Source organism: Rhincodon typus, chromosome 2 (genome assembly GCF_021869965.1).
Source record: "Rhincodon typus isolate 14 chromosome 2, sRhiTyp1.1, whole genome shotgun sequence".
NCBI classification, from domain to species: domain Eukaryota; kingdom Metazoa; phylum Chordata; class Chondrichthyes; order Orectolobiformes; family Rhincodontidae; genus Rhincodon; species Rhincodon typus.
The window spans coordinates 81,283,661-81,296,553 of NC_063333.1; the positions used below are offsets into that span (position 1 = coordinate 81,283,661).

The 12,893-nt window shown below is 42.4% G+C and overlaps 1 protein-coding gene across 2 annotated transcripts; it reads left to right on the forward strand.

Annotated features, from left to right (window-relative positions):
• The first annotated feature begins 3,438 nt into the window (after positions 1–3,438).
• On the forward strand, positions 3,439–7,320 carry LOC109914259 (transcription factor Sp8-like). Of its 2 annotated transcripts, none has more exons than XM_020513851.2 (2): positions 3,439–3,530; positions 4,176–7,320. In XM_020513851.2, exons 1-2 carry the CDS (start codon positions 3,510–3,512, stop codon positions 5,598–5,600), a joined length of 1,446 nt encoding a protein of 481 aa, XP_020369440.2. In that variant the 5' UTR covers positions 3,439–3,509; the 3' UTR covers positions 5,601–7,320. The 2 variants fall into 2 exon arrangements, with proteins under 2 accessions (XP_020369440.2, XP_048468192.1); XM_048612235.1 differs by having other exon boundaries at positions 3,457–3,845.
• Positions 7,321–12,893: the final 5,573 nt, after the last annotated feature.

The window sequence follows — 12,893 nt, forward strand, 5'->3', positions numbered from 1 at the left end:
ATCGGTGGAGTTTTGAATGTCTCCCTATTTTTTGTTGTTGTTACAGAATCAAGTAACAGATACGTCCAGATGTGCCTCCGGTTGATCTTAGGATGTAAATTAGATACCTAAAGCTGTTCTCCAAATCGAAGAAACAGAGAAATTAATCTGTGCAACTATCAATCATAGGCTGTAATAAAGCAACCGACATGGATGAGACAGATGATATGATTAAGGAGCTGTGGTCGTTTTAATTAACTTTTTGCTGTCCTGTAATGATCAAACTGGTCAACAGACCCGGTCAATAAGCATGTTAATATCAAACAAATAAAACTGGGGATGATTAAAAACCTCCTGGTTTATTAAATTTGAAATTCAAATGAAATTTATGCTGCAGGCGCATGCAGAATGCTAATGTATGCTTTCTTTATTAGAAGAGAACTTGCCTTCTGCTGGAATGATAAGTCTCTCTTCTACCACTAAAAAAAATCTGATTGGAAGTATTTCCTTTTGAATTATTTGCACTCACAGCAATTGGATAAAACACAGAGTAACCGCGGATTCTAACTGCTCCATTTTTATCAGCTTGTAAAGATATTACTTGCAAGATTGAGGGAAAAAAACTTCGGTCAAAATGTATAAATTGCATTCATGTGTTTAAATTTAAGAAAAGCGCACCCAATTCGTTTTTCTTAACGCTCTATGTAAGAAAATTGTAAAACAAAAACATATCGACATGAAGCTTCGGTTTTAATTTGCTTAGTGATTTCTGAATGAAAGCTAGCAAAAATAAAATTCTTGGTGGAGAAATCCCAGGTAAACAAAACGGAGATCGCGAGGGAATGGATTAAATGGTCTGAACTTGCCTCTCATTAACCACAATTCTATATTCATGATGAATTTAAATGTCAAACATAATTCGGCGTCCCCCTTTCGCCAGTGCCTTTTTGTCTTTTTTTTTATCTGTGGCAGCAAGAAGTGAAACAGAGGCATAAACAAGCCGGCAGCTTCAGTGATAAATTCATGATTTGACAACTCCGCCAACTTTTCTAAAGTGTACGTAAGTTAAACATAGTTTCGGCAGGAGAGGTGCGGGGTGGGGGAAAGGGACGTATACATTACTTCGCGAAAAAAGTACAAATTTAAACTCACTTTTGAGTGTATTTACAATAATGTAAATAACAGTAAAAAGATTTAACAGTATATGTGGGCCAGTGGGAACTGCTATTTAATTCTGTAGTTCAATTGTGCGGACCTAGAAAGGTCCACTAAGTTGCTGTACAACTTATTGCGTTTTCTATCTTTCAGTTTGTGTCGTCTGAATATTCCCCTGAATTCTCTATGAATTCTCATTGCACCTGTTGGTCAAACGTTCAAAGCTGTAATTATTATATATAATAATATATGTAATTAAACGTCACATTCATGATATAAAGTGTAGAGTTTTATGCCATCGAGAACTTGTTGAAAGGGGCAGACATGGAGAATGCTTGAGGTGAGAAACAGTTGGAAACAATGCAATCGTTCACCAAAATCGATCTCAATCGATAGTTCCGACGAGAAACAATGTTTTAACGGCGATTGTATTTCCTAACAACATTCAACGTTGTGGTTCCGTGTCTTCTGGCTTGTCAAACTGATTTACTGCCACTCAGTTCAGTTCTTTGGCAGGAGCGTGCACCTACATTTTTATTTGCCTCATGCTTTACATATTTTTCTTCGCGGATCTGTTTTAGAACAGCTTATGTTGATGTTTTGCTAAGTTGAAAAGGCGGATTCGGCGTCTCCTTTATTGCTGGTTTACTTGCTGTTTCTGAAAGGTAAGCACGCCGTTTACCCATGTACTTGTCAGTTGTTCTGAAACAAGCTCGAACCACTCATGTTTGGGAAAATAAGATCATTGACAGTAGCATGAACGAGAGAAGTAAACCAAATAAGATGGTGCTAATTTAGGGGAAATACCAATATATACGTTTTAATCCATATATTTATTATATATGTATCATTAAAGAGGTCGGTAAGGCAAAGTTAATTCTTTTATTTGTTAAACGGAGTTCCCTCCTTTTCCCACCCCTTCCTCCTTCTGGGCTGTCCAGTCACGCCTTCTCAACATGCTAAAATCATCACCATCAGCAAGCTCAAATAAACATGGCATTCATTTTCATGAACACGATCGTTTCAACAAAGGCTTAACAGAGCTTTGAAATATCCAGATATTAAATATTGAAACAGAATCCAAACGCATTCGGTAAAGTGTGAAACCCAACTTTTCAAACTGCTTTCTGGAAACGCTCGCGATTCCGTGGACCTGGGCATCCCTCTCGACTTACTTCAGTGTCATTTATTGCGCTTTGTGGATTTTAAAGGCAAAAATCGGCAGGCGATCTTGTACCTCAGGACAGACTTCGTCGACGGAATTGGTTTGAGTAAGAGTTTTAAAGCGACGCCTGCTTTGCATTTTAGAAACAGGTCGTGGGAAAAATAAAATGGTCAAACGAGTTAAAACAAGGAGATCTCATTAAGCAACTACTTCCGTGGAACTCGAATTCAAGCATCATTTCAGAGGAGGGAGATTTACTCCAGAGGGGTCTCAGTTCAGGAATGAAAACAGATTCGTGGCGTTTTGACATGATGTTACTGCTCTGGTGAAACTTTGCTTTTTTTTGTTTGAGAGGGGGTGTTAAACACTAAAGGCTTAAAACAACAATAGAAACGAATGAAACGCCCAAGTACAACAGAAAAGCAACTGCTTTCACTCGGGACAAGTGGCTCAGATCATATTTATTTAAGGTGTAACAGAACACCATTGGAAAGACAAACAATTTGTTTTACCTTCAACATACACAAACACTCACAACCACATCCATAAAACACCCTACTGGCGAAACGTGTTGAGAAACGCTTGCTGCTTTACGCATAAAGAAAGGGGAACAAGGGAACAGGTGTTGGTGGCTAAGGTAGAAGACAAGCATAAAAACAAAATCAGCCGGACGCGTTTTGAATACAAGGTATTGCTGAACTCTGAGCCCGTTACTCTGCCTGCTGCGCTTGCCCGCTCTTGGTCCCTGCGCTGTGAACCTCGGCCGCTGTGAGCTGCGCTACCCTGCCCCGTTTCCGCTATGTGTCGCGTCCGGCTGGTGGCCCCTGGACCGCCCGTTCTGCCATGAGTTGCGCTCCGCTGGTAAATTGCGCTGTGCTTCCCTCCCTGAGCTGTAAGCTGCCCCTGCTGTGCCCCTGCTCGCTCCGCTGTGAGTAACGCCGTGCTGTCCGCTCCTTGCTCCGCTCTGAGCTCCGCTCCAGTCGCTGAGCGCAGTGCAAGTGCGGCACCTGACGTCACAATGCGCCGTGTCACGACGCCGGCGACGCTGATTGGCTGCCGGCGGCTTAGCGGTACTTCAAAGGCGAGAGACGCTACAATTGTGGTTGAATGGGCGGAACTGATCATTGTATTGCACACCTCTAAAAAAAGTGCTCTGATTTATAAATAATAATAAAAAAAAAGATCCTCTGAGGAGGGCAGTTTTTTTGTGATGGCAACTTCACTTCTGGGGGTGAGTCTAAGGATTTTCTTGCTGGTTTAATTAGCTCTTTGTTGTTGGATCGAGGTGGTTAAAAAAGTCCCAGTCAAGGCAGGACTATCAGTCTCCTGTTGAGATTTTTTTTATAAAGCAAGAGGTAAAAGAAGGGCCGAGTCACTTTTTAGTTTGGCACCGCTCTGAGGGCATTTGCACGAACTTCCTCTAAACGCGATCCCACGGAGAGGCAAAGGGAGGCCTCACTTTTACATTTCAGCAGAGTTACCTGTGATCTTTTTTGTAAAAAAAATTGTCTCCTGATTTATCCTTGCGATCCTGCAGGTTCTACAGGTATGTTAGTTCTATTCTTTCTGTTGCAGTTTGTGGATTTGGATGAGGCCCAATTCTGTGCTAAATCTTGAAGTTTGCCTAATGTTAAGAGACTAACGATTAAACTGTAAAAGCTGTTTTCGATGGGAGCTTCATCAAAGTTCCCGTAATATACTGGCACTTTTTCGCGTCTAACTTTAAGCGTATTTGAACGAACCGTGCAACTTTTAAGCCTGCCAGTGTCAGCTGGCTTTGTAAGGTCAGTTGCAGTCTTAATGTGCTAGTATCCAACCGGGCTTTATCTCAACTGTGTGCATTGTTGTGTTTTTGTGTTTGCTCCCCCGTTTCCAGGAAGAACCGAGGCTAGGATCAACTCCTCTGGCGATGTTGGCCGCAACGTGCAATAAAATCGGCAGCCCGAGCCCGTCTCCGTCCCTATCGGACAATGCGTCTTTTGGGAAAGGCTTCCACCCTTGGAAAAGGTCCGTCTCCAGTTGCAACAGTGGCTCCAGCCTCTCGGGCTTCGGGGCCAGGAACGGGGCAGGACTGTCCGATTCCTTCAGTGTCAGCTGCTCCTCGGGAGGAGGCGGCGGCGGAGCTAGCGGCGGAGGAGGCGGCGGAGGGCCAGGGGGCAGCAGCGCCTTCTCGCTCACCTCCAACCCGGCTTCCAGCTCGCCTTTTGGGAACGAGTACTCGGTGTTTCCGTCGGCGGCGGCCAGCAGCGGCTCACAGGACACCGGCCAGCCGGTCTTCATCTCCAAGGTGCACACCACGGTGGATACGCTGCCCAACAGCCTGCAGGGCATCTACCCGCGGGTGGGCATGGCGCACCCGTACGAGCCCTGGTTCAAGCCGTCGCACCCGGGCATCGCGGGCGAAGTGGGCGGCGGTGCCAGCGCCTGGTGGGACATGCACCCGGGCGCGGCAGGCTGGCTCGACGTGCAGAACCCGAACGGGCCGCTCGCCTCGCCGCTGGGCGCCTACAACTCGGACTACCCGGCCCTCGGCCACTCGGCCTTCAGCACAGCGGCGGCTATCAGCGGAGGCTCATCTCACCTCCTGGCTGGAGGGCAGCATCTCATCGCCCAGGAGGGTTTCAAACCGGTGCTGCCACCGTCGTCGTACCCAGAGCCGGCCCCTTCGCCCTTGGCTAGCAACCCGGCGCTGGCAGCTCCGGGAGGGTTGAGTTCCGCCGCCCGCGGCTCTTCGGCCCGTCGCTACTCGGGCCGGGCGACTTGCGACTGCCCCAACTGCCAGGAAGCCGAGCGCCTGGGTCCAGCCGGGGCTAGCCTGAGGAGGAAAGGTCTGCACAGTTGCCACATCCCGGGCTGCGGCAAAGTCTACGGGAAAACGTCGCACCTCAAGGCGCACTTGCGCTGGCACACGGGCGAGAGGCCGTTCGTCTGCAACTGGCTGTTCTGCGGGAAGCGCTTCACCCGCTCGGACGAGCTGCAGCGCCACCTCCGTACCCACACCGGAGAGAAGCGCTTCGCCTGCCCGGTCTGCAACAAGCGCTTCATGCGGAGCGACCACCTCAGCAAACACGTCAAGACCCACCAAGCCAGCGGGCTAGCAGGAACGGGAGGTGGAGGAGGAGGGGGACCCGGGGCTCCTACTGCAGCTGGAGCAGGAGCCGCTACCGGCGGCAGCAAGAAAGGCAGCGATACCGACAGCGAGCACAGCGTCCCCGGTTCCCCTCGCTGCCCATCCCCGGCCGAGTTGCTGCAGGCGGCAGCCCAGGGAGGTTCCGCATCCGCCCTCAACGGCCTCGACTGAAGCTGCAACCACACACACACACAAAAAGTAGGGCTTTAACTTTTCAGGAGAGATTGACGTGTAAGTACAACTTCAAAACTAAAGGGAGAGCTTTAACAGAGAGACAGAGAAATCAACAGATAAAGCGCACCCGAACTCTGCTTTGCTAGCGTAGGCTGGGTGGCTGAGGACAAAAAAATAAATAAATAAGAACCACATTTCAAACTCGCTCCAATCCCCCCAGGATCCCCCATCTGATTTTTATTTTCCTTTTACAATTTGCCCGCCTGATTCTGTGAACCCGACTTTCACCCGTTGCAATGCAGTTTACACTTTTTTTTCTGCTCACATCTCTCGATATCCATTTTAAATTTCCTTTTCAAATCAATGGACTACACCAACATTGGTGAGTTCACACACAGGCCCACGTTGATCACAAATAGAAACGTATATTTGGCACGGTATGTTTTCACCTCTGCACAGCCGACTGTTCATTCGGGCCGCTTTTTCAAAATCGAATATCTTGGCTTCTGCAAACGGGAAGGTTTCTCTCAACGCTTACCTATTTTCCAAATATCTTTTCTTCCGATCAAACGCACAATCCTAATATATGCCCAGGGCGAGAGTATCCGGTTTCTTTTATATTTGTCCTCAACCACCTGAAGAAGTTCCAACACTTGTAGCTGCAAGTGCAAATTCTGCTTGTGCAGGAGACGATTTGTATATATAGTATTTTTTGCCTGTAAATTCCTCGATGAGTATTTCAACATGTATATTAAGGTACTTATTCCTTTCGTTGTCAAAACGAGAAATAAAATGACGGACTGATTTCAAACACGATTGCCGGCGCTGTGTAGTGAGAATGATACGGATAACAACTTTGTAAAATATCTGCAAGGCTTTGTAAAACTGGGGTCAGAATTAAGAATAGTTAATTATTAAATAATTACTCCACCAGTATTTAGGTGAGAGACGTTATTTGTCCAGGAGACGATTTGTATAGTACTTTCCTGTAAATTCTTCTGAAAAAAATTGAACATATATAAGGGTAAATTTAAGGGTTTTTTTTGGTTGTTGTCAAGAAAGTTAGTGATATGTCGCTGCAGAATTCAGTGCGATTTTCTGAACTTATATATCTTGAGGTGTATCCAGGATGCACTTTGAGAACTTTTTTCTTTTTATTTTGGAATTGTGTAAACAAAATCTAATAGAATGAAACAGACGATGTTTGGTAAATGTTGAATGGCTTTTTATTTTATTTAATGGAGCATGTATCTACTTCTTTGCATATACTGGCAGTCAGATAGTTTAAAGGCAAATTTCGCATATATTTCGTAACAAGTGGGTTTGCAGCAGACCCCAAAATATAGAATAAATCCTGGAGTAGATCTGACCTGATGTCTGCGTGTATTTGATTTTTTTTTAGAAAAAAAAGTATTTAAACGATCATTTAAACTGGAAAATATAGTAAAAGATCTTTAAATAAACCACTCAATGACGACAAAGCTTGTAAAGTACAATTAGGTACACCTATTAGAGTAACCCAGCGTTATTAACAGGTCGAAAGACACAGCAAGTACTATAGGGTTTTGAACTCTGTCATGTTCTGGGCACTTTTGAAGTGTTAAGTTCTCTCTATTCGAGAGCAACTGACCTGAGGCTGTATTTAATACATTTTCTTTGTATCTCGGCACAGACATGGAATTAATTGTACCTGAAATGTGTGTATCAAAATAAAATAATATATGTACAGCAAACCTCAACGATCAAACGCTATTTTAGGTATAATTTTACAAAAGATCATTCATTAGTTTTTTTAAATGAGAACTGAAATAACCTATTTGTCGTTTCAGCACCTTTGTGTTTTTATCTGAGTGATGTTTGCATCCCTCTGGTTTATAAGTTGCTAATATGTTGTTGGGATGGAATGTATGAAATAAAACTACGATCTAAATGCTCCAAGAAAGATTTCAATTCAAACAGGAGCTTTGCACTTTGATATAATTCCAATGAGCCATGGGAAGAGATCACGCATATGGATTGGCAGAAGCAAAACATAACTTCAACAGAAATGTCTGCGGAAATGTAAAATACATTGATGTACGTTTATTCATCATATGTTGCTTGTTGTGGTTTAGCTGACATCCCGAAGGGGGGAAAAATCAACTCTTAAATATTGTCTGCACGTCGAGTCAACTTGATTCGAGAAAACAAATCTTCAGAACTAACACTACGACTTATTTCGACATTCCAGTTAAAATTGTTTTTGTTGTGGAGGGGGGCCCGTCAGAGGTGGGGGGAGGAGGAGTTGACTTTGTAAGCAGTCCTTTTCCTTTCAATTTGCTGCAAGAACTGTATATATTAACATAAGGTATTTGTATGTTAAACGTCCTTAGACCTATCTCAAATGACGAGGTTGCATTGCAAGCATCATCCGTTAATATCAAAGGGGTTCTGTTAAGTTCAAAAGCCTTATGTATGCGTTTGGAAAATTTCAAAGGCCTGAGACGGTGCACGGAAGTGATTTGAATATCGTTAACTCCCGTTGTAAAAGACTCAAGGAGCTATCGGCAGGCATTACAACGCTCATTGTGCCTTTTAGATAAAGCTGCTCCCTCAGTAATTACCAATTAACTAGTAGCGATGGGATTTGGCCTTTCGAGGCTCAGTTATAATTGCATACATTTCATGTCACGATAAATTAAGGACATTTACAGAAAGGTATATAAAAGTTGTAAACTGGGACCAATTTAAATTGTTTCTCGCTCTCACTCATAGGAGTGCGTTTATTTTTTGCTCTAATTAAATAGTTACACTGTCCAGGGCCACGGTCCAAAGGAATATTCTCTCCTGTCTGGGTTTATGCACACGACTCATGACAATAAAAGTGAAGAGAATCATGAAATATATGCATTTCACCATTTAGTCTTTTGTTCCCAACCCAGAATCCCACTGGAGGCCAGTGAAAGGCCAGGTCAGGTTCTAAACATTTTTAGCTTGTTTGACCATCTTTGTGGTGTCTGCAATTATCGCTGTACCTTCCTTTTGGAATTTGCCGTTTCCCGATGGGTTTAATGCCTATCCAAGTATAAAACGTCGATCGTGTTTTCATTGGTTTTGAGAGTGTTTAAAAGCGACCTCATCTTAAAGCATGCCCCCTGCAATTATTTTTCTTTCATATGAATTATTTGAAATTGTGAAGGCAATGTTTAGTGACACGGCACACGTTCAATCGAATTCAAAGCTCATTATACTGTAATACAAGGTGTGTACAGAGAAGGGTGCAGAGGTAGTAGAAAGTAAACGGTTTCTTATGTGATTTGAGACCAAAGGTTGCAGATCACAGCTCACAGATCAAGGCAAAGCTGAGATCACTGTTGCCCCGTGGGTCAACTTGTTGTCCATCAACAAGGAAAGTCTCGAGTAGTGAACAATTTACAGCCTTTCTTCTCGAGAGGTCACTTAATGCAGGCACTTTGAAATCGTCCTGTGATTAAAATTACTTTACAAAGCTTCTGTAATAAAGATTTAAAGCATCAAAGTAGCTGCGCAGCCTCAAACTCTAGGATTTTTGCTGGAATATTCCTTTCAATTGTGTAGACTGAACGGGTCTGTCGTTAAACGAGCTGTTTTATGCAGTGAGCCTGGCAAAATTCACTCGTCGTTGTGACTACTGAGAGATTATTTCAAAAAACTGTGAAAGCTGGTTTCGCTGAGCTTGGTTTGTGGTTCATTTTGCGGGAAGTTACTTGCGACGCTAAGATGTGTAAAACGGATAGAGCAATTATTGCTGTGGCTAAGAGGGGTGCTGGTATTGATGGAGGCTAGCCGTGAGAGAATTGGCACTCTCAATGAACACCGGCAAAGTGGGCCAATTCTCTTTTTTTAACGAAAATTGCTAAATATTGGTTTGTATATTAACTGTTTTGCTTAAAATACCGAATATTGTTTCCAAATTTGGCGTCTTTCTTTTCCTGAATCGACCTTTCCTTTATTCAGACATTTGAAACAGCAATTCCTTGTGATATTGAAGTCCCAGGAGTGAGTGTTGGGGAGAGGGGTAGTGTGGATCGTCATACCTTGTGGTAAACTATTGTAATCCAAGTCTGCAAATCGTCAAGCACGTTGTAGCAGGTACGATGCAAATACGTGTTGAATTCAAAAGCCCTTTAGTTTGTTCAGAAATACGTGTAATTTTGTTTGGCAAAAATCAAAATGAAAAGGATGCGATTCAATTTATTTCCGACTATTTCACTTCCACATCAAGCTCAAACTTTCAAACGCGCGCTCGCTTTTCCCCATTCAAAGTTTCCAACGACAAACGTCTGGTAGAAGTTTCATTTGAAAATGAAATATTTTTAAAATTGATTGTGGTATATTTGAAACACAGATTAACGTCATTAACATGAAGCTGCCGAAACTTATAAAACAAGCTTTGCTAGTTTGCAGTTCGAATTGAAATAAATGGCTTTGAAGAGCTCAAATAGACTGAAAGCTTTCTCTTAAATTGAGCCACTCTTTTATTATTATTTTGCTGAGTTTACACGGTAACGTTGGACTTTTTTTAAAACTCAGATTCTTGCGAGATCCGACTTTCCACTTCAATGCTTTTGGTCGGAGATTAGCATCATCAAAAGGAAAACATCTTCCCCAAAATTAGATTAAAGTGGATACTTGGACGCAAAACAATGGAAATTTGCGCCTTCTTTCAGCAAATGCATCAAACTGATCTCCACTAATTATTTATAATGGTCCAATTTAGTTGAAACGCAAATGGTTTGAAACCATTTTCAGTCATTGCAGCAATCAGTACCAGCAGACTATAAACCGCTCCAGAGAAAGCTTTCGTGCTATTAAGCGTTTATTAGGGCACCAGAAACATACAAAGAACCGCAACGGTTTATAGAGAAATAACTGGCGCAAAGCTCAAGCAACATGTGTATTTAGACCATGCACGCTTGTCTTGCGAGGCACGAGTAGTTCAATATTCAAAATCTGAAGAGCAGTTCTGAATGGGTTATGTTTGTTCAGGTAGGTTTAGGTGGGGGAAACTGACGTATTTCAGTTCATTTGATTCTCAGCGAATAGAAGATTCAATTTCTGTTCGCTCCTTGATTCTTTTCAGCAGTGCCAATAGGTTAAAACTTGCGCATAGCTTGCTTCAATGAATTAAAATGGAGATTGCTTGAAGTAATAAAAAACGCTCAAGCTGCCTGGTAGGTTTGCATAGTCATGGTTCCCTGTCTGTACCCTGGCTGGACAGCGTCACCTCGCGGTTCTATCACAACGCTGCAGCCACACTGTCCCGGGTGGTAATGGTATGTGTGCACCTGTGTACCAGATACCCTCAGCTTAGAGGTTGTGTAGTAATGTTTTAAGGAATATTGTGCCTGTGTAAACGTTCTACGTTTTTTGAAACATATTTTGTTTAATATAAAAAACAGAAAATTCTGGAGATACTGTCAGCAGGTCTGACAGCATCTAAGAAGCGAGAAACTGAGTTAAAATTTCTAGTCTGATAGACTTCTTCGGTTCCCAAAAAGCCATATCGTACTCGAAACGTTTCCACCATTTCTCTCTCCACAGATGTTGCCAGAGCGGCAGAGTTTCTGCGGCACATTTTGTTTTCATTTCAGGGTGGCTCAGTGGTTAGCACTCACAGTGCCAGGGACCTGGGTTCGATTCCACCCTCGGGTGACTGTGTGAGTTTGCACATTCTCCCTGTGTCTGCGTGGGTTTCCTCCCACAGTCCAAAGATGTGCAGGCTAGGTGGATTGGCCATGCTAAATTGCCCGTAGTGTTCAGAGATCTGTAGGTTAGGTGGGTCGAAGGGGTCTGGGTGGGATGTTCTGAGGGTCAGTGTGGACTTGTTGGGCTAAAGGGCCCGTTTCCGCACTGTAGGGATTTATGATTTCCAGCATCTTTTGTTTTAAATTTCTGCACGGTTTGTCTGTACTTTACAAGAGTAAAAAAATCTGTCCCGGAAACATTTCTGCAGCCTTTATCCTTTGAAAGGACCGGTTATGTCTTTCAGTATATGAAAAAAAAAGCTTCCATGCGTTTATTTCGACTGGTTTCCAAAGATTCATAGTTCCAGAGGACGGTGGTTAGTACATCGAGATTTGTGGTCTGGGTAAAAGTAAAAGCATTGTCGCAGTATTATAACATCTGCTGAATGATGTTTAATGTTTTCAAATGACCAGAAAAACACACACACTCCTGGGACACTTCGGAATATTTTACTGTCTTGTCAGACATGTATATTTGATTTGCAGGAATGTTAAAAGCACAAAGCCAGACGATTTGCTCAATTCCTATTGTCGCATTCTTTACAATTATTATATGAAAATCATTATACTGCAAAAATGGTAGTATCGTATTTATTGCTTGTTGTAATTTGTTTGTAATTACACATGCAAGCTGATTAATAGTGAGCATTTTACGCCCTTGTCGATATATTTGAGACTGTAGTTATACTGCAGACCGAAATATGGAGTAGGTGATACAATGACCCATAGTTTTGCTGCTTATCTGACAATACTTCGGGTTGCACTGATGTTAGAATAGTTGAGGGTGCATCCGGGCTGCGACGCATGTACATACATCATAGCTTACCTTGGGCCACTATTTTTTAAAGTTGGGACATTGCGGACAAGAGTATTAAGTCTCCTCTGATGTAAAATAAGTTATTTCGTACAATGATGCAAACACGTACATGATATCCAAACTGAACTAATTTAAAACCAGCCTTTTATTCCCGTTATGCTTCGTTTGATCGACATACGTTTGGGAATCTGTTTGTTTTTATTCATGTACAGGCAAATATACTTAATATCCACATTATATAACTTATTTTTACTTCTGAAATTGTACCGCTCATCATTAATCTACCACACTTGAATTTGTCGAAACAAGTTAACATAGCCAGAAAAATAGAGACGAATTGATGGCAAACATTTTGGACGTCAGTAAGTTACGATTCAATAGTTTTATTTAACTGTTCCATTACTAAACCTATTATGGTTAGGATAAGTTTACCCCAAATTCTGTGAATTTCTGACCTTGTAAAGACGGATTGCTAATTAATTGAATCATTATGTTAAACATTTCGGATCAAATTGAATCTTCTTTGAAAATGTTAATGTATTGTTTTTTTGGAGTTTGTGACTGGTGCAGAATGTCAGAAAAAAGTAAAATGTTATTGCATTGTTGGTGTTCATTGTTTTTATCAAACTGTTTTGCATTTATGAATCATATATTTCACTACAGTTTTCATAAATTACTACAAGAATATTAAAACATTAATCTTTTTCC